The sequence below is a fragment of the Ptychodera flava genome, chromosome 12 (genome assembly GCF_041260155.1).
Source record: "Ptychodera flava strain L36383 chromosome 12, AS_Pfla_20210202, whole genome shotgun sequence".
NCBI lineage: Eukaryota > Metazoa > Hemichordata > Enteropneusta > Ptychoderidae > Ptychodera > Ptychodera flava.
This window is the reverse complement of record NC_091939.1, coordinates 10,103,672-10,130,633: the sequence shown is the minus strand read 5'-3', so window position 1 is coordinate 10,130,633 and position 26,962 is coordinate 10,103,672. Positions and strand designations below refer to the sequence as shown.

The window sequence follows — 26,962 nt, the reverse complement described above, 5'->3', positions numbered from 1 at the left end:
TCCTGGCAGTTTTTAATTGGTGCGCCCTTCATTTATTAAGCCGAACTCGGTAAGCTGTAGCAACAACTGTACGACACAAACACAGCTGTAAAGAGACTTCAACATCCGAGACTTCATTCAACATCAACATGGCCGCTCATTTCAGCCCCATCTTATCCGTATTGGTATGCGGACTTCTTGTGAATGCCGCACACCCGTTAAGTAAGTACACGTGCTTTGGGATATTTTGCGCCACTTTGACCTCGAAATGGGTGGACATTTGATATTTTCGTCCACTTTACTGATTTCTTCAACCCTGTCGCACAGAGGTTTAAAAGGTATGAATCGCTAAGAAGCGGTCGAAATGTCACTTGTTGATAAGTGACTGTAAATAGTAAGTTGGAACTGTGGGCCTGCTACAATTTACAGGAACGGCCACTTAGATCATGAAAATGGCAGCGGAAACGCATTCAGAACTGAGAGAAGTATACTAACATCGATTAAATTTGTCAATATTTGTCATCTTTTTTGTTTAGAGTGTACTGATGAATCATCTGGCGAAAGTTTACAAAGTATCACCGATTGTTTCCTCTCTAAAGCTTACTTTAAACAAATTTTAATATTTTTGACTGTTATTGCTACATAATCGATGCATCCGACACCCATATTTTTTCTTTATTACTTTGATTTGGTATCGATATAGTTCTCTCCTAACGTCAAATTTCAACTGATATGTTGCTTCCGCTACCAGACACGAGTATGGACGTGATTCTATTTCTAGATATGATAAGTATTTAATCTGGCGCTTTGTTGGTTTTGGTTCAGCAAATCCAGCGTCACACTATAAACCGACACGTGACAGGGCTATCGTTTCTCATTAATTCATCCCCGTGTATGAATTATGGCCGGCAGTGACAACAATGTGCGAGTACGGGATGTTCTTTCAAAGGAAAATCTGAATCTGCAAAAAAGAAGGACTGTTTCGTGTCCTGAGCGAACACAGGCAAAGTGAAATTAATGGCATTTCAAATATTGACATTGTGTATAGCGATGTGATATGGCATCAACGGGAAGTTGAAATAGCATCATGGACTAGTAAGTGAACATCCAGACCCGCAGAAATGCCATTTTAAATATTTACCTTTGTGTCACGAGTAGGGAGATTCACGCACTATATTGATTCGATCCACGTTATATACCTCACTGTTAACCTGATAAGCGATTTGCGGGACAAGAAAAAATCTTTCCACAAAAAAAACCCCTGAAAATTGAAAAGGAATGCGGCTCTTTCTGATATCTTAGAAAACTTGAAATTTATAAACACAACTTTCATATTTTTTATCATAATTTACACAAGATGCACGATACATATATATATGTTGCGTTGTTATATGCAGAAATTTTCAGAGAACTTTCAAATTTGGGGCTTGCTACCTCCCACGCTCAACGTCATTAATAACGCCCTCAGGGCGAAAATTAGCGTGATAAAGAGAATGCAAATCGGCCCATAGACTCTACGACCCCATCTTCATTGTGTGACGCATTACAGTACCGCGTATTAATTTTATGCTAGCAACAGCAGTTTTTTGTCTCATTGCGGAAACGTCTTCAAGGTGGGTCAGCATCTTCCGGGTGTCAATTTAGAAATCGCACTTCAGTGGATTAGAAATGTTTACTTCGTTTACATGACTCTGCGTACATTTCTTGCGACGAGGAGCGTAGAATTTTGAGAATTTGGTATATTGGTAAAAGATACCCGAAGTGCCATATGATTTTGAACATGATAAACATACAAAGAAGGCCTGTTGTTGCCGTTTCGGTGTTTTCATGTGTCTCTTAGTGTGTCCGTAAGAAACTTTTCGATATTGAAATAACCGAAAGAAGTTTCAACAAAAGTTTTTGTGACTTCATATCTACTGATGACCATTGGAAGACTTCGAGTCAGTTTATATTTTCGGTTTACGCATGATCATGCCAATTTTGCGGAGTAGGCCTAACTGGTTTTTGCTCATTGGTGATACCTCAAGAGTGACTGATGAAAAGTTTACATAACATGATCATACCAAAGCTACATCACTAGTTTGCGGTGGTGTAACATACCCATAAATGTAATAAATATCATAAACAGATCATACATAGAAACTTAACAGAGGACATGAAATTTGATCGGATTTTCAAGGTAAATTGGTCATATCATACTTAGGTTTACTTATAAGGATATTGTGATAGGCGTAGCATACTGCCGTTTTCATAGCTTACGAATTATCATAATTCGGTGGTATGGGTCAGTATTTGGATGGGTACTCTCACTAACTATGTGTCGAGGGAAGATTTACTAGCTAAGATTTGTAATTTTGGATTTCAAACCAGAATCTATAACTAATTTAAAGATATTGTTCATGACATCACCAAGCGCTGGACAGTCAATTCTTTGATGGAAGAAGTATGCATTGGGCTTGTTCAAGAAACCCGGTTGAGACTTACTGAAACAAATCAGACAGTTAACATAGCGAGTGTCCTGCATAACAACATAAAATGTACCATTAGATTCATCGAAGACCACATTATCTTTCTGTTAAAAGATGTTTGAGTGCCATTAATATGTTTATTTCGAACTCGAACTATTGTCCGACACCTTTTAGCTCTAGCGTTCGATACATTTGACATGAAATCAACTTGATGATGAAGGAACATCAAGCTATACGGCGTTTTGTTGCAGCTTGAGACATACATGGACAGATCCTCATGAACAGGAGAGCAGAATGGAAGGATAATGAAACCACAACTAAGTTTTACTGTCAGAGACATCATCCTGCATTTACACAAGAACTACTTGAAGTAGAAGATTGGATGATATAAAGGACGACTGATTGTCTTTCTACACTGTAAAAATCCTCAAAATACTAAAACGTTGCTGATTTCACGATTCTTGGAACCTGCACATCACATTGCCAAAGTAGTTAGAACTTAGACCAACAATTTAAAACACGATATTCTTATAAACGTCATAAAATAAATGCAAAACACGACAAAAAATTCATAAAAATAAAAAGTGTGGCGGATGTACGAAAAATGACCTGTATACATACACAATACATTAATTTTCAATTCAGCCGGACCAGTAAGATCGAATTTTAACTTTAGCTTTTAACGAAAATCGAAGTTCGAATTGAATTTTCTCTACAAGATTAAAAACATATCCACTGAAGAGGTACAACTGCGAAACCTGAGAGACATTTTGAGAACCAGAACCATCGTATCAGATCTAGAGGCGCACTCTGCTTCAAACATAAGCGGAATTTTTTTCATATCCAACTGTTCCATTTTGCAGGAAATATTCTCCAGGCCTGCAAATATCTGAATAGACATCCATCGCGTGTGGCGACCCACCACATTACCCATAATTAAACCTGAAATAGCTGAGTTATTTTGTCATTTTAATTATCCAGGCGTGACAACTAATTTGCAAACAGCTCGGCGAAGGGATTTATCCCGGGATATAAAGTAGGTCGAAGCTGGTGAAAATTATCGCAACTTATTACATAAAAAGCGCATTCTGTTATACTCAGACTGATAATTTAAACGACACTGAACTTACTGAAATTCTATGGATTTTCATAAAAAAGAGATCTGTTTGACCGCCCACTGTTATATGCTTTGACTTATCGCTTTATTCATCAATCTATTATTCGATGTATCCACTTATAGACGGCATATCTTCTTATCTGTATGCCTGTCTATGTATTATATTCCAAACAAAGATTTGTCGTTGGAATATTTATGTAGATGGGGATATTCGAATAATTCATTATATTTTTTTTGCATTGTCGACAATGACAGCTCATAAGATGAAACAAATAAATGATGGTTTCATGACGGGATGATGTGAACGACATTGCCAAGGTGAAGTGCTGGTATGCCTCGACGTGCTTTCACGATCTCTGTCATTCAGGTGACAGTGTCAGTTTGCTGCAACTTGTTGATTCTTACCGCGGTTTTTCATACCATTAATAATTAGAATATCATTTTACAAACAATAGTAAAGCTAAAACATCGTATCGCAGCTGTTTCCACGGACTGCTGGTGCATGAGTGTGTCAGTGACAAATTGAACGCAAACAGAGTTTCCGATGGACTTTCACACCTCTTTTCCCTCTATTACAGTAGAGGAAAGACAAATACGTAACGCGACATTCTTTTTTTTTTTTTTGGAAAAGACAATTGACGTTTCAAGTGACTTCAATGATGTTGGACAACAGCTCTCAACGATTCATCTTATTTCGACTTGTTGATGATGTAATGAATGATGAAAAAGTCAGAAAGGCGTTTTGGCAAACCGCAATCTGTTAATTATATCGCTGCTTTGTCCCCTCAATTTGTATTGCAGCGACAGATTTCTGGGAGACTGATTGTCGCCTCCACAAGCGTGTGTATTTTGCGTTTTGTCTACATCTTATAATCTCGGCCCAAGTCTGTGGACTTATACTAATAAATTGAATGTATATACCTCAGCAGACTGCACCAATTATGGTATAGGTGATTGTTAACTACCACGTATATAGCTGAGCTGGTCTGCAGTCGGTTCACGAAGCCGATGATACATTTTTAATGAACAGCGCCGCCATACTACTTTTAAAACTTGCATCCTGTCATCGCCATGTTCAACTTATACAATCCATTCAAACATACAAACTTGGAGGTTAAGGTTAACGTCTTGTCATCGGTCGTTATTCGCGATGAGGCGGTTATTTCATAGCCCTTGATGGCCGCCACTTTCACCGCAATACTAGACCTAGCAAATTGTTGTGATTCGCTATGCAGTGCCATGGTTTAAATAATATTTGGTCCGCACCAAAAATTACGGTATTATATTCTTTTAATCACCTTCACAATCTGAAGGAAGCTTCCGGTAGGACATTCCGCTTAAAGTGAGCTACTTGACTTAAGAATTCTCAGCGATTATTTTCTTTCTTGCTTTCAACTTTTATCATTTGTAACTCTGGGGTTTTTAGAACATGTAGTCACGCCGTTCTTCGCCTTTTGACGGTTGAAATAGCAAGGTTTGTCGGATTCAGCAAAGGCCAAACGAGGCATTAAATCTCCATGAAACATTTGACCTTATTTCGACGAATCCCATTGAGTATGACGCGGAGCAGCATATATTTCTCGGTAGGAATGTCGCCCAGAGGCGAAGGGGCACATGTTAGCACAACTATGCCCGTTGGCTATCAGTGTAGCGTGGCAGCTGAGTAGTTTAGCCCACGCATTAAATACATAGCTCCAGTCAACAGTATAGAAGAAGGAAGCTTTTAGCCTACTCAACTCGTTTAACATGCCCATCATAAAATGACACAACCCTCCACGTCCTGTTTCACAATTCCGGGTCCCATCCTGCTTTCTGTGTCGGTTCCTAAACGTCCGTAAATATAAGTAGCACGTTGGCTGGAGACACAAACACTCGCTTCATGCTGTTTCTTAGGTGCAAAGTTACAGTTTAGAAGAATTCAAGGTCGTGATTTTCTCTCTGGAAAGGATTCGATGGAAAAATTTTGGTAAATGATTGGTGAGTTGTGTACGTCAGTTGAGCATTCCTTTGCATCCGACTCCTTTGTATCTTTCTTGAGTTGTACGATAGTCCTGCGCTTACCTTGTTTTGCAATTAACCTCGACTTATTTCAAGATCATAGTGTAGAGGCTGCGTTTGATGGACCTACACCAGCGCAATCATAACAAATCGTCTCCTACACTTCTATTATGCTTTAACTTTTGAAATCTCACTCAAAAATAATTTTGAATGAGCTTATATCCCTGTTTTACAGAAGAAATATCCTGTATCGAATATACCACAAATGATTTTTAAAAAATTGTACTTTTGAGTCCCATGGTTGATGACAGTATCTGTCCTGCGAAGAGAGTTTTTGCGTTCCGTGTTTGAAAAACAACGGAAAGTGCTCGCATCATATCCCTGTGCCTAGTACGCGTTCAGGTGACTAACGTGAATTTGAGACTACAGTCTTTGTGACTATATCTAACATAAGCATTGTGGTGTGTTTATTTCACAGCTTTACATTCAGCCGGAGCATCTTGGAGCTACGAGGGAAGCAATGGTAAGTATTCATGCCTTCAGTTAACATTCTGGCACGCTAAACAGCTATTGCGTGTCCTAATTTCCACTCTAGATGAGTTTCGTCTCATGGAGTCAGAAGCTATGGCCAGACCTCCATGCTAAAATAGATTTCTAATCAGTAGCTGTGTTGTGGTTAAAGTTCCATAAGCTGTAATTTTGACATATATTTCGTGTCTTGCTCAATGTGGGCCAAATAAAAAAAGATGTGTGTTTCCATTAATCCAACCTGCCTTATTTAAAACCTTCCGACCCTAAACTTGTTTTCACATTTCCGAAAATCACGCGTGATTTTGCAAAAAAAAATACTGTTTTTGATCGGTCATACCCAAATAAAACTAAAGAATAAAAAAAGTTCCCAAGCAGCCTATTTCATGGGGCTTGTTATTGAAACACAATATTTTTTACGCATAAGGCTTGTTTTTCTCCTTATACTTCCAATCATATCGAAAAGAGTAGTGTTCACCGTGGATAGACGGTCCGTGCTTGTTTAAGTCCGAATGACGTTGTCGTTGCCAAGTTCATTTTCACATCGACTGGAATTCATTTGTCAATACAAACACTGCACATTGCACACGACGCGTTGCGTTGGCAGGGACGGTACATTCAAATTATCTCAACAGGATACTCTGGGGAGAAGGAAGAAGGAAAATGAGTCAGTTTTCATGGAACAAAAATAATGAAAACGTCATCAATAGTTACACCTACTGGAGCCCCCTTAAAATTTGCTGAAGGTTTTCTGTCGTAGGGAGCGAGAATACTTCAGTAAGATATTTCGCTTTTCCGATAATTTTGTACGTTGAACTCATTGAGTATTCTCGGTCCCTCAGCGCGTGACGTACACAGGCCTGCAATACTTGTCCAAGCATATAGCTACGCACATAGATTTTAAGTACTTGTCAATAGACACAACGCACATAAGTCTGCTGTACAATGGGCAAAAACTCATTCTTACAAACGGCAATTTTAAAACTTAAAACTATTTCATAATTTAAATTTACATTTTTACACAAATTCGCTGAAATATTGGCTTATTTTTAGTCGAGTGTATCCGTGTGAATCGCCCCTTAAAGCCAATCAAATCCCTTTAGATATCTGAATGATTTCAAAGTCTACACGTTAACAGATCCCATGTCGCAAGTAGCAAGTTTTGCGAAACAATTGGACGTTTTAGCATGTATCTTAATATACATTGTGAAACGATAGCAGCTGTTTCCAAGGACTGCTGGTGCATGAGTGTGTCAGTGACAATTGAACGCAAACAGAGTTTCCGATGGACTTTCACACCTCTTTTCCCTCTATTACAGTAGAGAAAGACAAATACGTAACGCGACAGTCTTCTTTTTAGAAAAGACAATCGATGTTTCAAGTGACTTCAATGGTGTTGGACAACAACTCTCAACGATTCTCTTTTCAACTTGTTGAGGATGTAATGAACGATGAAACAGTCGCTAGTCATAAAGGCGTTTTGGCAACCCGCAATCTGTTATATCACATGTCTTCAAAACATCTGGCAGACAAAAGACATGTGATATTTTTGTGCAACACCTATCTGTCGGTTAAGTCGGCAACAAGATACCATGAGATCTCGTCAAAAACAGCCAGGTCTTTGAAGTTGAAGCTATAAGTGGCACGACATCTATACGTCAACAACTGCCTTGGGTAAACTGGTGTACAATAATTATCCTAGAATCCAGGTGAAAGTACGGTCATAGATACTATTTCTTTTAATTCGAAGCCTTCTAATATTTTTGTGCAACATCTGTTCACCCCCCCCCCCCACCACCACTACCACGCTAAAGTAGGTCAGAACATAAATGCAAATGAAAATACAATACAGTCCAATTTCAGAAATAGCATCTGACTGCCAACACACACGCGCCGATTGTGAAATCAAATTGTGTCAGATATAGGCCTACTCGAAGCATATTGCAGTGCATGCATGTGGTATGGCCAGGGATTTAGGCAGCGGAACCGTGAATAAGGTCTGGAAATAGACTCTAAAATATCAGTAAAGTTAACGTGAAAGATTTGGAAGGAATATGACGCGTGGGACTCATGAAATGATGTCACACACAAACTATAGAATCGCCCAAGTGGTCACATTCCCCGGCGCGGTATCTTCATTTCCACGGTCTGTGGCGCCGCGTTTGCTGGATGACATCAATTTGTATTGCAGCGACAGATTTCTAGGAGACTGATTGTCGCCCTCCACAAGCGTGTGTATTTTGCGTTTTGTCTACATCTTATAATCTCGGCCAAGTCTGTGGACTTATACTAATAAATTGAATGTATATACCTCAGCAGACTGCACCAATTATGGTATAGGTGATTGTTAACTACCACGTATATAGCTGAGCTGGTCTGCAGTTGGTTCACGAAGCCGATGATACATTTTTAATGAACAGCGCCGCCATACTACTTTAAAACTTGCATCCTGTCATCGCCATGTTCAACTTATACAATCCATTCAAACATAACAAACTTGGAGGTTAAGGTTAACGTATTCCGGGTACACACCATTGGCTTGTGAATTTTGCTTGATAATAACGAATAAAAGAGTGACATTGGCACTTCCTAAAAGTTGGACCAATCGACCTTTTCCGCCTGAGAGGAGAACGTTTCGATCTTTAACTATGCATATATAATGTATTTTACACTTTCCTGATAGTGACAATACGGTAGGGCCTCCGTTTCTGTATCATTAGCTTTCGTTCACTGCGCCGACCGGTTTTGAAGAGACCCATCTCAGTTTTATTCATGGTCCGCTATCCTTATACTTTGAGTAATGAAGAGGGACAACTGCCTCGTGATGTGCGCCACCAGCCATGGAGGTAGTCTCTTTCTACCTCCATGCACCAGCATTGTCTCTTTTTCCCACAATCCCTCCACACACTGTGTTTTAGGCCAGAGAGAAAAAATTTGTTCATCGGATTTTTGGACCAAGGTTCAGGAGCGGCGACCGATTTTTTTGATTTTTTTTAAGCCAAAACTTAAAGTAACCGTGGTCCCTCGAACTTTTTTTGAGAAATTTCAGCCAAAAATTGACCCAGTTTGTGTCGTGATTTGCGAAATTCAGACGTCGCAACAACGTGTTCACAGAGCTCAGAGCAGACACGTCGGAAGTATCATTCAGAACCCCACTTGCCAGCCAAAACCCGACAAAGTGTAGGGCGCCACCAGCGGCGGTACTAAAGTATTTGCAATGCAGAAGTATGAATTTGCCGAAATAAAAAAAATCCAAATCGGGCAAAGTAGAAGCGACGATTCCGATGAACAATTTATTTTTTCTGTCTGGCCTTACCAGATTGTGCACAGTCCCTCAATACATGTTTCTAACTTTTTTCAGTTCTCGATTTAAATTATTAGCCTATGTGAATGCTATTTCCTCTGGGTTTTTCTTGCCTGCTTTCCATACACATCAAAATAAGAATTGTGCCTTCACCGAAGGCTGTATTACAGTGGTTTCTGCGCCTTACGTTTCAAAGCTTAATATCAGGAGTAAGCTGTGCGACGTTTCAATCTTCAAGTCATATTAATGATGAAAAAACTAACTCTATGTGCTGAACGTGGACATTGCTCTCTCCTTTAACTTCCATGCTGTCTCATATCCTGGGGATATTTCATTTCGTAATTTTGTCCTTTCCGGTCTTTAACAAATCTGCTTTATTTAAACACTGGCAAAAATCTCCATTTCGCTTTTGTTTGATTGTTTTCGACGAGAGTAAACTTGGCGGCTTGTGACCGTGTTGACCGATTCATGGATGAGACAGAAATGTATGTTTTATGCCGAATCGATTTTTCTAAAGCTGTAATTTTCTTTCTGCACAGCAAAAAAAAAAAAAAATGTGTGTAGCTGTTTTTCCGTTTATATTGTCACACATGAGAGCGTACCTTCCAAGTCCAGGAAGACCGTGATTTTAGCTGCAAAAAGATAACCATGTGGTGTTATGTTTACTTGTTTGCTTAATGTTTGCTTATTGTTTGTTTGTTTAGGCCCCGCACGCTGGCCCAGCATAAGTCCTAAATGTGGCGGTAAGAGGCAGTCACCAATCAACATCGTCCTCGCGAAATCTCACCCACTGAAAGCAGACGACTTTGAGTTCGACGCCCTGGTCGAGACACCAGATGGGGCTTCTCTCAAACTTCGCAACACCGGTCACGGAGGTGAGTTGTACTACAAACGTCTTTGATTTTGAAAGATTTTTCACCACCCTGCACAATATTTTCTGCTCCTGTTACTTTGTCCTCCATACACAGATTAACTTATTCTCCATCGCCTTTTGTCACTCTTTTTAGTCCCCACGGACACCGTCCGGGGGACCTATAGGTTTGGTCATATCCGTGCGACGTGCATGTCTGCGTATGTCCGTCCGTTCACGCAGATATCTCAGAGACGCCTGGAGCGATTTCATTCAAACTTAGTACAAGGATTACTCCTTATGTCATGTCATACATATCAGATCCATATGTTCGTGACGGCATTTATTAAAAAAAGCGGGGACTATGTCATTGACAATGACTTTTTGAAAAAGTGCTGTTTCTAGAGCGACTGCACTAAATTTCATGAAACTTTGTAAAGATGTTCATCACATGAAGCTCTGATAGCACACAATGAGATATGTCAGTATTGCATCAATTAATTGCTAATTTGCATATTTGATGAATTTTTGTAATTAGGGTGATATGTCTAGAAATACTGCAGCAAATTTGATGAAACTTGGTACAGATCTTTAGCACACAGTCTCATAATAGTGTACAAAGATACTTAGCAGTGTCATGCGAATTAATTGCTAATTTGCATATTTAATGAACTTTCCTAATTAGTGGGCTATCTCCAGAAATACTGCATCAAATTTGATGAAACGTGGTACAGATGTTGATCTCTCAGTACTCTAATACTGTGTGAAGACATTAAGCAGTATCATGTCAATTAATTGCTAATTTGCATATTTGATGAACTTTCATAATTAGTGTGATATGTCTAGAAATGCTGCATCAAATTTGATGAAACGTGGCACAGATGTTGATCTTTCCGTAGTGTAATGGCGTGCATAGATATGTAGTAGTATCATGTCAATTAACTGCTGATTTGCATATTTAATAAATTTTCGTAATTAGGCTGATATGTCAAGAAATGGTTCATCAAATTTCATGAAACTTAGTACAGATGTTGAGCTCACATTGCTTTAACATTGAATAAAGACACTTAGCAGTGTCATGTTAATTAATTTTTAATTTACATATTTAATGAACTTTCTAATTAGAGTGATATGTTCAGAAATAGTACATCAAATTTCATGAACTTGGTACAGATGTTGATCTCACAGTGCTGTAATACAATTCATTGACACTTGCGGTATCGTTTATGAAATGTGGTACACGTGATAATCTGTCAGTGTTATAATAGAATGCAAAATGTTTGGCAACATCCTGTCGATTAATCACTGATTGACTTATTTATGACCTTTTGTAATTAGGGTGGCAGCCCACATTGTTTTACGTTTTCACCACCATGGAACTCATTCTTAATCACAGACCCAATTAATGAACAAGACTCTATCCTCTCCAAGGACTTGTAATCAAAGTACCCATTAACAAGTGGGGACTGTGTCATCAACGATGACTTGTTACGTGTAATATACCTGCATACTTATGTGTATGTCTGTCTTACGCATGTCTGAGTGTCAGTTTGTTCGCCTGGTCCGTGTTATTTGCAGTCTTTCTCTATCTCCGGTTCACTCTGTGTCACTGTCGTTTAAATGCTGGAGAACTCGTTTGATGTGATGGTTTTTACATATGTGCTGGCTTTGTGGTCGCTTATTCCGGAAAAAGCCATTTTCGCCATTTAAATCTCGCGCGATTTTTTACAAAAAGGATACAAATAGCGCCGGAAGTTGCATTTAGGGCTTCATCAACTCCATGTAATTTGAATCATGGGAAAAAGCGCCAAGCTTGGGGCTTCATCACGTGATATGGCAGGAACCATCTTTCGACTCGGATGGTCATTTCCACTCACCCACGTTCACGACCAGGCTGTGCGTATTTGCATTAACTATATAATTGTTCATACGGAGTATCCCTGTATAAACAATAAATCACTTAAATAAACTGTCAGTTTTTGTGGTGCTGTTTACCCGATCAATTCGGCCACTCTTTTTATTCGACCACCAAATGTTTTTTCTCAAAGCATTATTTTATTTTGCCCTTATCAATTCCACCACCAACGGAATCTTGATCGTTTCCAAATTCGACCGATCAGCCTTCTAAAAGTTTATTTAGTTGGTAAATGAACCATATTTCAGGACATCAAAAACAAGAGCGTTACGGATGCGTCGAACCACGTTCAGTGCAGACAAAAAGGCAATGTTGAACCGTCAAGGGCTTTGTAAACGGCTTTCAGGATGGTTTTCACTCCGGGTTTCCACTGGGACACGATAATTTTCGCCAGAATGGGAAACCGTAGGCCTACTGATTTTGGTAAGCTCGATATCAGAACATGAATGTGCGAGAAGTTTCAGTACAAACGATTTTAGTCTCTGGTCGTTTCAGTTGAAATTATTTTCCGACCTTGATAGCAAAAAAAGTCAAAGACATTGCCTACTTTCTCTCTTTAATTTCACATCGTCTTTTCCGAATTCTTTCCATCCCCTGTCGATTAAATTTACTGACTCTTTCTGTGTGTGAATCAAGCATAGTATTTTCATCATCAAAATCTTCCTAATTTGACAGATATTATGTTCTAAACACAGTGTTACTTGTTCCTAACACACGTAGAGAGATGTGCCCCGCTCACTAAAAAGATTAGTTGCCGATATCTTGTGCGAAATGCTGAAAAAATAGCTGAAGAAATATCGATCTGTCGGCCAGTACAGCCGACGCAAAACCGGGCATTCTTACATACTGGGGACAGGAATGTCAAGAAAGGCGACGACTTATTTTTTCAAGTTGAAGAAAAGCTCTTTCTGGTTGTGTAGTGAATCAATCGAATATTTTTGTTCACAACTAAATCATAGCCAATCTCGATTCTCGATCTCATTGCCCCGTACACGTTGATCAACTTCCGTTTTGATAAAATACATCAGAATGCATTGAAATTTATTTGTATCACGAAATATCGGATCGAAATACATGTATTCTAGGATACATTACCTTCAGTCAGTCTAGTATCAGTCTGAGACTGGCTTGATCGGTTTCCGTCATTCGTTACTTGTGCGATCCAGTTTTAGTGTTACGTAGTCCGCACCATTCTCATTCAATACAACTCTGTTGTGCACATCACTCCTAAAACTTTCAGCAGTAATGTTTCTGGGGACCAATTAAGCCGCTAGCAGCAGAATATTACTTTTTTCAACAAAGACCCTGAATATAAATGCAGCAACTAGTCAACTTTCGATGGATTTTTGTTGGCAAGGGAACGAAAACTCAAAGTATATGCGCATTAAATCGCAGTGTTTGTCGATCACCCGGGTCAATCGCTAAGAAAGTGCCGTTCTAACTAATTGTAGTCGCTACCCGCGGGATTCTAAACAATATTGTGATATTTGCACCAAATTACTTGCGATCTGAAAACGGAAACCTTCATAAAACGGGCTAATCCATGCAAGCTTGATCAGTCCGGGTCAGCTCCAAAATTGGAGACTCATTATGATAATGTTTCCGGCATTCAGCCAATCATCGACCAGATTACATCATTAATAAAGTACAGGTCACGCTGGGTCACAAATTACCCACCAAGTGTGATCGGCAGTTTTGGGCCGCTTATTAAGCCCCTGTCTTGTGAATTTCGACGAATTTCGACAGTCAACATAATCCACGTGTTCTGCAGAAGGTCATGTCCAACAAGGAGTCCGATTAGTGAACAAATATTCGAAATATTGACGATTCATTTCTACCCCCAGTTTATCGATTTCGCTCAAGTACCGAGAATCATTTTGTGGATGTTCGTCATCTCTATTAGAAATACTGTTATAAAGGTTATTTGTGTAGGTACGCGTATAACATTTTGCAAGAAAGAAGAGCAATGTCAGAGCTTTAGAACGATACCTGTTTTGTAGTTGTCAAACGCAGACTAAAAATGGTACGCGATTTTGAAAATGTGTTGACAGAGTGGCCACACAACTGTTCCCCATACGGTAGAATTTGTATCGCTGCCATCTCCGACACAAATGGGGTATTCTGAACGATCTGTGTAGGTACACGATTTATATTTCGCAGGACTTCAAGCCAGAGTCTAGGAATCACAGCGATATATGGGGTTTGGTTGTCTTAGCCAGAATAAAACTGGTACGCGATTTTGAAATTGTGTTTTGACAGAGTGGCCACACAACTGTTCGACATTATGACAGAATACGGCGCGGGAGTTCGACACAGTATGGTACGTAACGAAGGACGCATGTGGAGGTTGCCAGGAAATACAATTTTTACTGATGGCGCGCTGGCCGCTGATTGGCTAATGAGAGGGGAAATATTATGGTATAGCCTCCAATTTTGGAGCTGACCCGGACTGTTGATAAATCGATGCTTCAATCGACACTTTCCAAAGAACGATTTCCGGAAACGGCCCGGGTCATGCGGTTTGGCATCTCCTAACGCAGAATATTCACTAAGTATAGGCCTATTTGAACGTATTTAACATGTTTACAGTTACAGGTAAATGGCTTGATTTCCTCTGTCAGCTATATTTTGGTGACAAGTTTTGCTGAGATTATGAATGGTTCAATCGAAAGTGATGTGACGACAGCACTAAAACTGTGCGTAGGAACCGGGGCAGGGGTGCAGTTGCCCCCCCAATGCTGAAGGGGGGGGGGGCAAAGACGTACTTTTGCCCCCCAACATTAACTAATACACACTGACTACAACTATCTAACGATCAACTTGTACATATTAGTCTAATAGCAAAATGGATCTAGAGAATGACGCACCCACAGATAATCGCGGTCATTTTGATTTTGACATGATATCCAAGTGCGATGTTTCTAGTTTTTATTTGTAACGTACAGCATATAACTGCTGAATGTCTAATTTGTCGACCTTACAAATTTCACCGTCCATACTTTGAAGCAGTCTCCTCATAACAAACATGTCTATGCGAATTTCTGATCGTGCTTTCATTAATTCGACCACTAAATTATTTCGTCAGTATTAATTTCCAAATAATTCGACGGCATTAAATCGTAATAATTTTTTCTGGTCAAATTGATCGGGTACCAAGCACCAAATCTGTTCGTCTCCTTTCCCTATATTCCTGAACCAGACTTTCCATCTGTCCCTGTCTTGAGGAATCGGTAAAATGTGACATTCTTTGTTTGGTATTGCTTTGCAAATGGGCACAAAACAATAACGCATGACGACAGTTTAAAACTGTGAACTAAAAATTGTCGAGGCCAAATATTACTTAAAGGCTAAGTAGAAATCGAGTAATCACACAGGGGAACATGCACCGAGCATCATATGCATTGTTTTAGTACCATAGACCCTCGCTACAAGATCTACGGTAGTACATACAATCGATATGCAAATACGCACAGACTGGCATGAACGTTGGATGTGAGTGGACGATACCATTCCAATCGGAAGAATTGTCCCTGCCATATCACGTGATGAAAGCCTAAAGCTTTGTATGTATGTATGTATGTATGTATGTATGTATGTATGTATGTATGTATGTATGTATGTATGTATGTATGTATTTATGTATGTATGTATGTATGTATGTATGTATGTATGTATGTATGTATGTATGTATGTATGTATGTGGTGGCGGGGTTAAAAACGTAAAAGTCAAAACCAGCCCTTATAAGGCAGAAATCACGTCCGAAAACACCACAGCTATGGACCCACAGCTAATTTGCATACTTTGAAGTCATTTTCAACGACTTTTATGTGCTGCCTTGGCCAGATTTGGGGAGTTCTAAATTTTCAAAATACCCATTTTCAATCTGTACACCCACCCCAAAGCCACCATTGATAAAGTTTGAGCGCTCTCCCGACATTGAATTCTGCACCATGTGCTGCTATTGCCGTATGTATGCATAAAACATAAACAAGTAAGAAATACATCGGGAAGATGTGACCTTTCAACTACCCAAACGTCCAATCTAATTCCATCCTTCATATCCTTCAGCGCAAATTGACATTGTTGGCGGTGACTACGTCATGCGTGGTGGAGGCTTGCCGGCTAAACAGTACAAACTGGCTCAGTTCCACTGGCACTGGGGGAGCTCCAAAGACCGTGGCTCAGAACATACCATTGACGGAAAACGGTTTGCCGCAGAGGTAACCACAAATATCTAACGTACATGTGTACCGATAACATGTTCTCCCTAGAATTTAAAAAGCAGAATTTCGAAAGTCGTGCTCTAAACTTTGCTTCACAGTTTAGCAAGGTTGCTCCACAGACACGTGTAGGCCCTACTGTCAGGCTTTGAGTTCAGAGTTTTTTATAAATACATTCTCACGTTCTGCGCATGTGCACTTGCCTTTTCAACCCAAATGGTAGTTTCATGCACTTTTTCCCATTTTTTAGTTTGAAACTAAAATCATGAAATAATATAAAAAGCTGCAGCCATCACGTCCTTATTTCAGAAGTTCAATTTCTTTTATTTACTAGTTTTCTTATTGTTCCCTAGGCACCTTGAAAAAAGTTTTTGTCGCTTGGTTCATGAAGTACATGCTTTATTTGAATATTTTGCTTTTAGTAATTTAAAGGGATACAGTCGTCGGAACTCCGCTAAAAGGTCGTATGGGAACCATACGACCAATGTAAACACTGTATCCAAGGTACGATGGTGATTGGTGAAAGTTTAAAACATGTCTGTCATAATCTACATCATATAGTTTTAAATGTGTTGCAGCTATGATGATGAGGTGCATCTAAATATCGTGCACGAAATACATTGTTTGTAAACAAGAAACTCGAACAGGCGCAGTTCCGACGACTGTTTCCCTTTAAATATCCGATAATAATTTAAAACTTAGCAGGAAATTCTAACTGGAGTTCGAATTTGTCAGATAGAATTACGTTGATTACGTGCGCTTATTATATTATTCAGAGTGCCAATTCAATGTCATTTGTCCAATACATCTCCAACTTTCAGTGTCATTTTGTGTTCCACGACGCAAAATACCGCGATTTATCTGCAGCTTTGCCGAAAGAGGGCGCCGTGGCTGTCGTCGGGATTTTCCTTGTGGTAAGTCTCCCTCACTTTCCACAGCATCCTTAAGGAACAACATTTCTAAATGATACTTATGATAACTTCACCAGTATTCAAATACGTCATAAGTACCTATGGTACGAATAGCAGGTGAATGGAATGCACAAATCTATTTGCCATAACGAGATCGCAGTTGTTCTCAACAATGTAGCGGTGAATAATTCCTTCGTGGCATCAGCAAGTTTTCAGATTGGATAGTTTGCTATATCACAAAACAGTACAGTGCATATGTGTGTTTGAATACTATCACTACCTTCATTATTCTCAAAATACATAATTCAAACGTATTCTTGTTTTCGTTCATACTTCGTAAACATGCCCGTAAATTGCAATTAATGCCTTTGTCCATTTGCTGCCAATATTGTGTGTGTCTCGTTTGTATGCAAATCAACTTATAATTGAGATTTTGTTGTTTTAATATCTATTTTTTCTGGTGTCGATGACCGCTAGGTGCATTAGCTTTTGTATGAGATAAAGGACCTTCGTAACCCTATGTATGTATGTATGTATGTATGTATGTATGTATGTATGTATGTATGTATGTATGTATGTATGTATGTATGTATGTATGTATGTATGTATGTATGTATGTAGTATGTATGTATTATGTATGTATGTATGTATGTATGTATGTATGTATGTATGTATGTATGTATGTATGTATGCCCTTTATACTATACATAGTAAGCTTATCCTTGTTTGTCTACAATGATTACTAGGTTGAAGATGATGAAAATGACGCCTATACCGCAGTGACGGATCGCCTATCAGCCATCTTAAATCCAGGTAAATGAACACTCTGCCTGTTTTCGTCCCAACTTGTTCAAACTCGAATACATCATCAGAAAAATTCACAACAGGCCACCACGTACCTCCGCTTCGTGCTCAGTATCTAAGTCCAACATGTGACATTTGACACAATTGCAGGCGAGGAGTATCAATATGAGGAACCGTTTAAGCTGCGTGGTTTCTGGCCGTCCAATATCGATGAATTCGTCCGTTACAAGGGGTCTCTCACTACACCACCCTGTTTGGAGACCCTTGATTGGACCCTCATGTTGAAGCCCATTTCCATATCACAAAACCAGGTAGGTATGTGCAGCGAATAAGGGACACTGTATTTGTCAGGGAAGGGCGGGTGTTTGTTTCAGTGATTAAAGGAAAAGTTGTCCGATTGGAAGGCGCATGACTGAGGGTGCTGATGTGATGAATAAATACTCAGTAACATTAAAACTATTTCTATCAAACTAAACGATGAAAAATACAGTAAGTTTTCGTCATCAGATTAGCATACTTTTCCCGAAATAAATCTGGTGAGAGGAATGTGTATGGCGCCTCCCGGAATATCATCAATATTTTGGCCACTCCAACGAAGCGAACAATCGTCTAGAAGTGAAGCGCACGTAAAACTATCAATGTACAGTCTGAAAGGAGCCTATGAAATTTGCATAAAAGTTCGTGTTAGAGAGCCTCGTTTTCGTTACGCTGACCGCCACTGCAGTGAGGGATAAAATACGGCGAAAGGGTGGTCTTTAAATATCGACGTGCAGCAAAACGTACAATAGCTAGAACTATAATTTTTGCTTTCAGTTGTAGCATACATACTAATGATCTGTTTTCCTTGGGTAAACTCACAAAAGTTGAGAAGATTTTATTTAAATCGCTACAAAGTGGGTGGCGAGGTCGACCCGCCAAACGCGAAGTAACTTCACCTTTTTCGTAAAACAGCTCGATAATGACCTTAGAGGTCTTAAGCCAAGCCGAAAATTTCAGAAAATATTCATTTAACTATTATCAACATTTGGTGAAATTTTCATGACCGTGCGACCATGGACATGTATTTGCGGCAGTGTTGAATGTTGGCATGCAGTTACCATATCGCTGTATACGTAGATCTCGAGGGTCTATGAGTATACGAACACCCGTTACGCTACGTACACTCCACGCTGTTTACCGCGACCAAACCACTAGTAGTTCACACGGCGCGGGTGTTAAACGATTAATCTTTCATTTTTTTCAAAGTTTACTCCTATAATCTTGGGTCACTGATGTTATATATCAATAAAGTATTTAATTAATGTCACATTATGACCATCAATACTTAAAAAAATTTTTTGCTAGTTACATGAGTTATAAAATGTGCCAGTCTAGTTCAAGCACGCGCGGTAATGCAAGCAGGGATGGCCGCAACGCGCAGCTGTTTACCGGCTATCATTCTAGCCGCATCTATATTCACGTACCCGTGTGCGGGAAACAGAGTAGCCGTATTTATCCACGGAGATTTTTTGCAGTCGATGTTATTTCCTACAGTTTTTGTATGCTTGCTAGCTACTAGAAAGCGAAAACGGAAAAAATCACTCATAAACGAAACAGCACTGCTAGTCAGTACGACGGGTGTCTACCGTACCACCACAGGGAACTTAGTAATCTTGTTGTTGTTGTTTGTTGTTGTTGTTATTGTTGTTGTTGTTGATGGTGGTGATGATGATGATGATGATGACGATAATAAAAAATATTAAAAAACAATGTGTCATTCCTTGCTGTTGTTTGTCGATGTTGTAGATAATTGTAAAAGAAAACCGTAATCGTGACCAAAAAACGACGTAGGTCGCCCAACGTCACTCCTGTCCTATTATACAACCGACAGGAGTGACGTTGGGCGACCTACGTCGTTTTTTGGTCACGATTACGGTTTTCTTTTACAATTATCTACAACATCGACAAACAACAGCAAGGAATGACACATTGTTTTTAATATTTTTATTATCGTCATCATCATCATCATCATCACCACCATCAACAACAACAACAATAACAACAACAACAACAACAACAACAACAACAAGATTACTAAGTTCCCTGTGATAAACGTAGCCCTTCTGTCACCGTAGTGATTTTTTCCATTTGCACTGTCCACGACTTTACCGAGAAGCCAGCCAGGCAGATTGTGTTGGCCAGTGAGGTAACACAAGCTTGCAGTCTTGCTTCCTCGTCACAATCATTGAAACATAAACAGAACCGAAAAAATCTGCCAAGTTAGCCGGTGAGGACCGAGAAAGAGCTGAAAGAGTTTACGTGTACACTCACGCTGCGCTGTAGGTCGCCATGTTAGATTTAACACATGAACGTCGCTGCATAGTCAACTTCAACGAGACTTATTTCAAAAACGGAGGCTTAAGCCACTGAGATTTTTTCAGATCGTATGGACCTACTCAAGATACGTCCCCTCCCTTCTTCTCATGGAAATTTGACTTTGGATATGCTTTTGCGGCAGTGTTTAGTCACAGTCGTTTGGGGAGCTGTTCAGCGCTGGGACTATTCGCCCCATAGACGAGTAGCAAGAAATGGGGTATTTCTTGCTACTCGTCTATGGGGCGAATAGTCCCAGCGCTGAACAGCTCTTGCTACTCGTCTATGGGGCGAATAGTCCCAGCGCTGAACAGCTCCCCAAACGACTGTGGTTTAGTGAACGGCATTTTCGGTCGCTCGAAAACCATGAAAATAAGGCTAACGCAAAAACGAATCGACAAAACCCCATAAAAAATCATCGGCGAACACTAAGTAAGAGTACAATTCAGCCGCTAACTGGAAACAGGACGGATGCTAAACGAAGGCTGAGATATCTGCGGATAAAATTCTGGCGAAAAATGCCATAACCGTCACTCACTGGCTAGAGGGCGCTGTTCGAATTTGAACTAAATCCCTAATTATGCATGCAAATGAAGTACCCTCCTTTCAGACTGGTAGGCCTAAGTCTCGTAGATCGATCGAGAGGTTGATAATTTGAAAACCAATAAAAGTATTATAATAACCTATACTTCTTTTATTTTCTGAGTTCCACATTAGCTGGAATTGCATGGTGCTTTAGAGTTATGTATACCATAAAAATCATGCTTTCTTGCAGATAGCTCAATTTCGCAAGCTGGTGGATGATCATGGCAAGGAACTTTCGAACAACTTCCGTCCGACACAGCCTCTCAACGGTCGTGTCGTATCACTGCGTGACGATTAGGGATCACGCCCTCATGAGACGAGCTGCAGTCGCTGGACTACTCGTCGCCGAATTTATCATAGAACTTGGGATTCGTACAAACACTGTCCTTTAATTTTAACTATAAAATATTCAGTTCAGTTTATTTTTTGCTAACGTATTTGTCCTATTATAGTTTACATATATTCAGCATTCTTCGGAAGAACAGAAGGCAGTGGAGTGCTAAAAGGCGAAATCCTAGCTGACAATACCATTGGTTTACTACTCAACTGAGAACAAGATTTAAACTTTGCTCAAACTTTCCTCAATGAAACTCCCAAACTTTCTCTTTCAAAATCAAGAATAAAATCGGAGTAACCCAGAAAGTTTGGTGCTAGAGAAACAATTACAAAGTAGTTTCCGTTATTCGAAATGGCCGCCGTCCCCATGTTTACTCCAGGGAGAAATTCCTGATTTTCACAAAATTGAGCCAGTGGAAACTTCATCTACTCCATAAGCTTCAAATTGACCCCTACAAGTGGTAGGCCACAAGGATATATAAATAGTTTGGCAGCCAGAATGGAATATCTCTCCCGAGTGTTCTGCCTTTGGAACTCTTCTATCTATGATGAACCTTTAAAGACTAAATCTGGATGTTTCCTCATATGCACAATAAGAAGTTGTCAACTCTTTGGAAATGTGTGAGTTCCAAGTTCTAAGCTCATCGTTGTGTTCCTTTATTCTTACGCTGCTCCACATTTCTACATCGATGTGAAAACTTGATGTCATTCTAAATACTGCAGTTTTCCTTCAATAAACATGAGAAAAGGAGACCAGAACAACTCCGAGACATTGCTGACAAATAAGAAACTATAGTTTACTCGTCCAAAAGTTTTGTAACTTGTGACGATGTACATCCGTTGTGAACCGAGCTGTTTGTTGTTGATGCCACCCTCTTTTACGCTGGGGTAATGTAACTTCAATGGTCAGTCACAAGAAAAGTATAAATAATCACTATGTTTTTTCATTGATTAAGAAATAGCTATATCGTCGCCTTCGGGCAGTAAGTCTTCCTACATTTTCTCATTTCATGACAAAAACGAGCAAAGCCATTCAATTTATTTAAATATTTTATTCACACGAGGCCATACACATAAGCTGACCGACATTAACCTAGTAGTTAAAACATCATTTGAACGTTTGCACAGCGCCCCCATCTTGTTCTCAACATGTATTATCAAAGAGTTTGCGATTGTTGAGTCGCTGAATTGGGCGGAAATTATCTTGCATATTCAGATCTAATTCATCCTTCAAATCACGGAATCTCTGGAGCTGTGAGAAACAAAAAAAAAGGGAGAAAGACCTTTGATGATTAAAATACGGTTTCAAAAAGGCTCAAAGTACTGCTAGTTGATGAACTCGAAATTAAATATTGTATATCTTTGACTGTTTAATATAACATGGCTAACATGACTTCTGCGTTCTTCCTCTCATTATTTGCACTACCTATCTTCAACGTCAACTCTCCAATGTTCAAATATCAATCTCATGAGGTTCCAAGCTCGTCCAAGAAATCGCTAGAATGTTCTGAATTCTGTGGTGACGAATGACAGATCAACTCATTAACATTACAACGTTAATGTCTGTCTTATCAACAAAGTATGTGTATACTCAGTGTATACTTTACAAGAAAACATGTGTGATGAACGTGCAAGTGTAAATGGTCAACCTGAAAGACCTGTATCATCACAAACCTGGGATGCTGACATCTTGACGGTGTTCTTGAAGTTGGTCCATACCACGCCTTCTGCACACGGGGGTGTTGTCAGGGATCCCATGTAGCGGAAGAATTTAGATCTGTCTTCTGGCAATACTGACTCGATGCTGAACGGCTCATCCAATTGAACAGCGTCACCTATCGACGTCAAAAATGTACATAGTTTATAGAAAATGGGCGAACGCCAATAGATAATGACTTTTGATAGGCGGATATTTTAGTTCTGTGATCCAAAGTTGTACACAGTGGAAAACGATATGTATTACAAAAACTCGTTAGGGCAAATATCAAGTATAACTTCTGTTTCTTTCATCGATTTCTTATATCGATTACAAAACGCATTTTGCGAGGGAAAAGAAAAACATTATTTGTTGACTCACCTTCCAGTTCGATGTTTTCAAATGGAGTCAGCAGTGGTTCAAAAGCTGGATTGTCTTCATCGACGAGCTTGAATCGTAAAAGAAAATAGCCTTTTAATGAAACACCTAAACTGTGTTACGTCGAATGGTACAACATCATATGCGTTGAAATCATGTATAGCCAGCTCCCTTTTCCAAAGTAAATCACCCTCTCCATTCAAATGACGTAATTCTGTTTTATTTATCACAAATGTAGACATCACTCGGTAACTCACTTTCGAACATACGCATTCAGCAATGTTTCAATGCTTTGGTTCTAAAACCACAGCGATTAATTCTCAGAGTTGCATGCTTTGTATGTTACTCTGTCTTTGTCGTTGAGGGCGATATTCGGATGAACGTACCCACCTCTACAAAGAATCCCAAGACTGCAAGTCCACGATCTTTTCCAACAGCCTCGGCCTCACTGCTGAATCGAGCTGTGTCATAGGTCACGATGTGCATCTGAACATGAAACAGAACGGTCACAAAATGTTGCAACGTGGAAAATTTAAGCATATAGAATTTTTTTTCATTTTCTCAGCCAGCGCATACTTGTAAGCGAATTCAGTGGTGAAAACATTGAAATAACTGATGCAACCGGTAGTAATACAGCAGCATATGACTGAGCAGCCCATTTGAAAACATTGCAATTTTCTAGTTTTCGTACCCCAAAGAAGAAAGTTGTCCCGATAATCAAGAAGTAGGTAGCTGCCCTTTGTCTCTACTAAAAGGTTGTAGCGTTCGAATGACTCGAACAGTTTCAACTCACCTCGGCAGGGTACGGGCTTCCTTCCAGATAATGTTCCGAGCCGCGAGAGTCCTTCATACCCCAATGGAAATGGAACTGATCGGACTTGTACACAGACCCGAGTCCACCGCCGGTCACCAGATAATTTCCCGTCAGCTTGATTTTGACTGCGGCGTAAAAACAAGAAAGCATCGAAATTGTTAAACGGGAGTCACCAGCGCGCACCGTTGCTATTTAAATCACAAGAGTACTATGGAAATGACAAAAATATGCAGCTGAAAGAGGCCATCACATACATAGAGAGACAGACAGATAGACACGCAGACAGAGCAGACGCAACGTACAGTAAGGACTATGACGCTGTACTCATGTCGATATGGCATTTCGTTGGCAGGATAAACACAACCTAACACGTGACCAGAAATTTGAAGTGGCCTAAAGAATATATAGATTTTCGAAGAAAGACAAACTGAGAACGATTTTCTGATAGAAGGCAACTTGTAATACAGCTTTATAAGCTAATTTGAAATGTTAATGTTACTCGAAATTTTATATACAGCAAGATTGAACCTGAATGGTATGTAACGATTAAGTACACACCTAGAGTTGGACAATTTTAAACCATTGAATATAAGAGTACAATGTACGTCAAAAGAAATCTGAAAGTCTAAAAGTCTAGACATTAAAAACTGACGGAATGTCCCATGTTTTGAAAAGGGGAGAGACAACATATTCGTCAACGGTAAGTGCAATATTAATTCTTTATTTCAGTATGTATTTCAAAATATAAGAGTATGAGTACAACTTGGTAGGTGACCTGACTAGCAAATGTTTTAAAACTAATCGTAAAAAGAGTTATTGTATTTTTTTTTGCAAAATATTCTGACAGATATAATATCTGATTCTAAAGTGTTGTTAACTATGGAAATTCAGAGATAATTTCCACGCAGATGTTGAGGAAACAAGGCAACAACTTACAAAATAACAAAATTAGTGCAGGCGAAAGGCACATAATTATAGAGACTTGTGTGCATGCAAGTCATCGACGTCATTGTTGTCAATATATTGACTTGTTTGAGAAACTGCTGCCGATGGAAATACTGCCTACCGAGATGTGCATGTTGAGCAACAAGCGTACGCCAACATATTAACACGGGAGCTGTAAAATGTGCTCAAACATTAATTAGTACAAACCGTAGTGTCCGGTGTTCGTGAGTGTCATGGTAGCGCCCTCTGGCGGTTCATCACCGAATCCATCGAGTTCAATTTCACCAAGGCACTGGCTCTTGGCTTCAGCTGCGAGTAAGTTGATTGGCGATTGGAAGTGGCCGTTGCATCTTTCATCAGCTTCCCACCATCGACTGGGGCCTAAAATGACGAGTATGGATTGGTGAGAAATCCCGGTCAGCTGACACGGGGTGAATATCAATTAATCACACGTCACTGCTGGAAACGATGAAGGAAAACAGAATAAGTTTTGGTTTCTTGACGGTCACATGTTATGCAGAGTACATTTTGAATACAGCACCCTTCACCCCTAGGTACACTACAAAGTGAATAGTATTTTGCTTACCTAATTCGCCTTCCGTTAAGTAATGGTATCCCCAACCTATGAATGTAATGTAATATAATACGATTAATGTGTGATTAAAAAAAACACTTTATCTTCCTTTCAGAAAAAAAAAGAAAAATTCTGTCGTATAGTTTTGTATGGGCAAAGTGATTTACTTTCCAGAAAGGCAAATGTTGGAGACTTGTTGCCATTCACGCGTAGCAACGTCACGGCTGCACAGTGCACAAGTGCAAAGGCCGCTTCCAGCAGCAACGGCAACAAGAAATGTCCAAAGTTTCGTACCGCGATACCACCCGGAAAACTCACAAATATCGGTGATGTGAGGGAAGCCTTAAGATGTAAACTTTCAAAATAAATAAATGATTAAATTAAATCAGCAAGTTAATGATTAACGAGTTAGCTAGGTTCACTTGATGCCATATCTAATAACAGTGGCACGTTGCGCACTTTCAAAACTGTCATATGCGGACTTTCGAATTTTACAGCTGATCTCAACGCTTTGTGTTGGTTGACTCCAATGAGCTTCCACTCCGCTGGAGAAATGAAATGGGCAAACCGACGAGCATGTTCTAAGAAAAAGCGTCTAAGAAAAAAGCGTGAACTTACTTGCGTCCCTGATCTCTTGGACAGAGAAACGGAGACGGCAGTTTTCAGCACGGCCAGGGCGCAGAAAAACGATAGGATCCTCATAATGACAGTAAAATGCTGACAGCAAAGTATTAGGGATGGTGTTTATATACCGGGGTTGGGAAACACGCCTACACACGATACTCGTAACGGGGGGCTGTGTCCAAGTTTCTATACCTTTGGCTAGTGGCATGGTCTCTGCCATTAAGTTGCCTCTAACATAAATTAATCAAGAATGACTCCCCTAGTGTACAAACACAAAATTTGACGGTACTTTTTTGCATATTTTGTTGCAAATACTTTCCAGAATTTAATTTAATCAACACATGACTTTTTTCACAGCTCATTAACATTGTCATGCAAATTTCTGGCATTATTTGGGATACAATTTGGCAAGTTTTAGTAAACAACACGCATTTGCGGAATTTCCATTTTACGATAGTGAAATCAATTAGGATTTGATAGGGGTGTGGTGTATCGGTTCATGTTGAGTTACCTGACGACGCGTTTGTTGATAGACGCTCGTTATATTGACGATATCAGACTTT

The 26,962-nt window shown here is 39.6% G+C and overlaps 2 protein-coding genes across 4 annotated transcripts; one reads left to right on the top strand and one right to left on the bottom strand.

Moving 5' to 3' along the window:
• Positions 1 to 20: 20 nt before the first annotated feature.
• Positions 21 to 22,784, top strand: LOC139144935 (carbonic anhydrase 7-like). Of its 2 annotated transcripts, none has more exons than XM_070715768.1 (8): positions 21 to 201; positions 6,041 to 6,085; positions 10,099 to 10,269; positions 16,229 to 16,380; positions 17,202 to 17,294; positions 18,038 to 18,104; positions 18,246 to 18,406; positions 21,223 to 22,784. In XM_070715768.1, the coding sequence occupies exons 1-8, from the start codon at positions 129 to 131 to the stop codon at positions 21,328 to 21,330; spliced, it is 870 nt and encodes a 289-aa protein (XP_070571869.1). In that variant the 5' UTR covers positions 21 to 128; the 3' UTR covers positions 21,331 to 22,784. The 2 variants fall into 2 exon arrangements, with proteins under 2 accessions (XP_070571869.1, XP_070571870.1); XM_070715769.1 differs by lacking the exon at positions 21 to 201 and adding an exon at positions 5,300 to 5,541.
• On the bottom strand, positions 22,401 to 26,628 carry LOC139144933 (carbonic anhydrase 9-like). Of its 2 annotated transcripts, none has more exons than XM_070715766.1 (8): positions 26,394 to 26,628; positions 25,788 to 25,823; positions 25,409 to 25,582; positions 24,236 to 24,381; positions 23,833 to 23,928; positions 23,446 to 23,512; positions 23,043 to 23,203; positions 22,401 to 22,620 (listed from the first exon to the last, which is right to left on the bottom strand). In XM_070715766.1, the coding sequence occupies exons 1-8, from the start codon at positions 26,617 to 26,619 to the stop codon at positions 22,513 to 22,515; spliced, it is 1,014 nt and encodes a 337-aa protein (XP_070571867.1). In that variant the 5' UTR covers positions 26,620 to 26,628; the 3' UTR covers positions 22,401 to 22,512. The 2 variants fall into 2 exon arrangements, with proteins under 2 accessions (XP_070571867.1, XP_070571868.1); XM_070715767.1 differs by lacking the exon at positions 26,394 to 26,628 and adding an exon at positions 26,198 to 26,222.
• Positions 26,629 to 26,962: the final 334 nt, after the last annotated feature.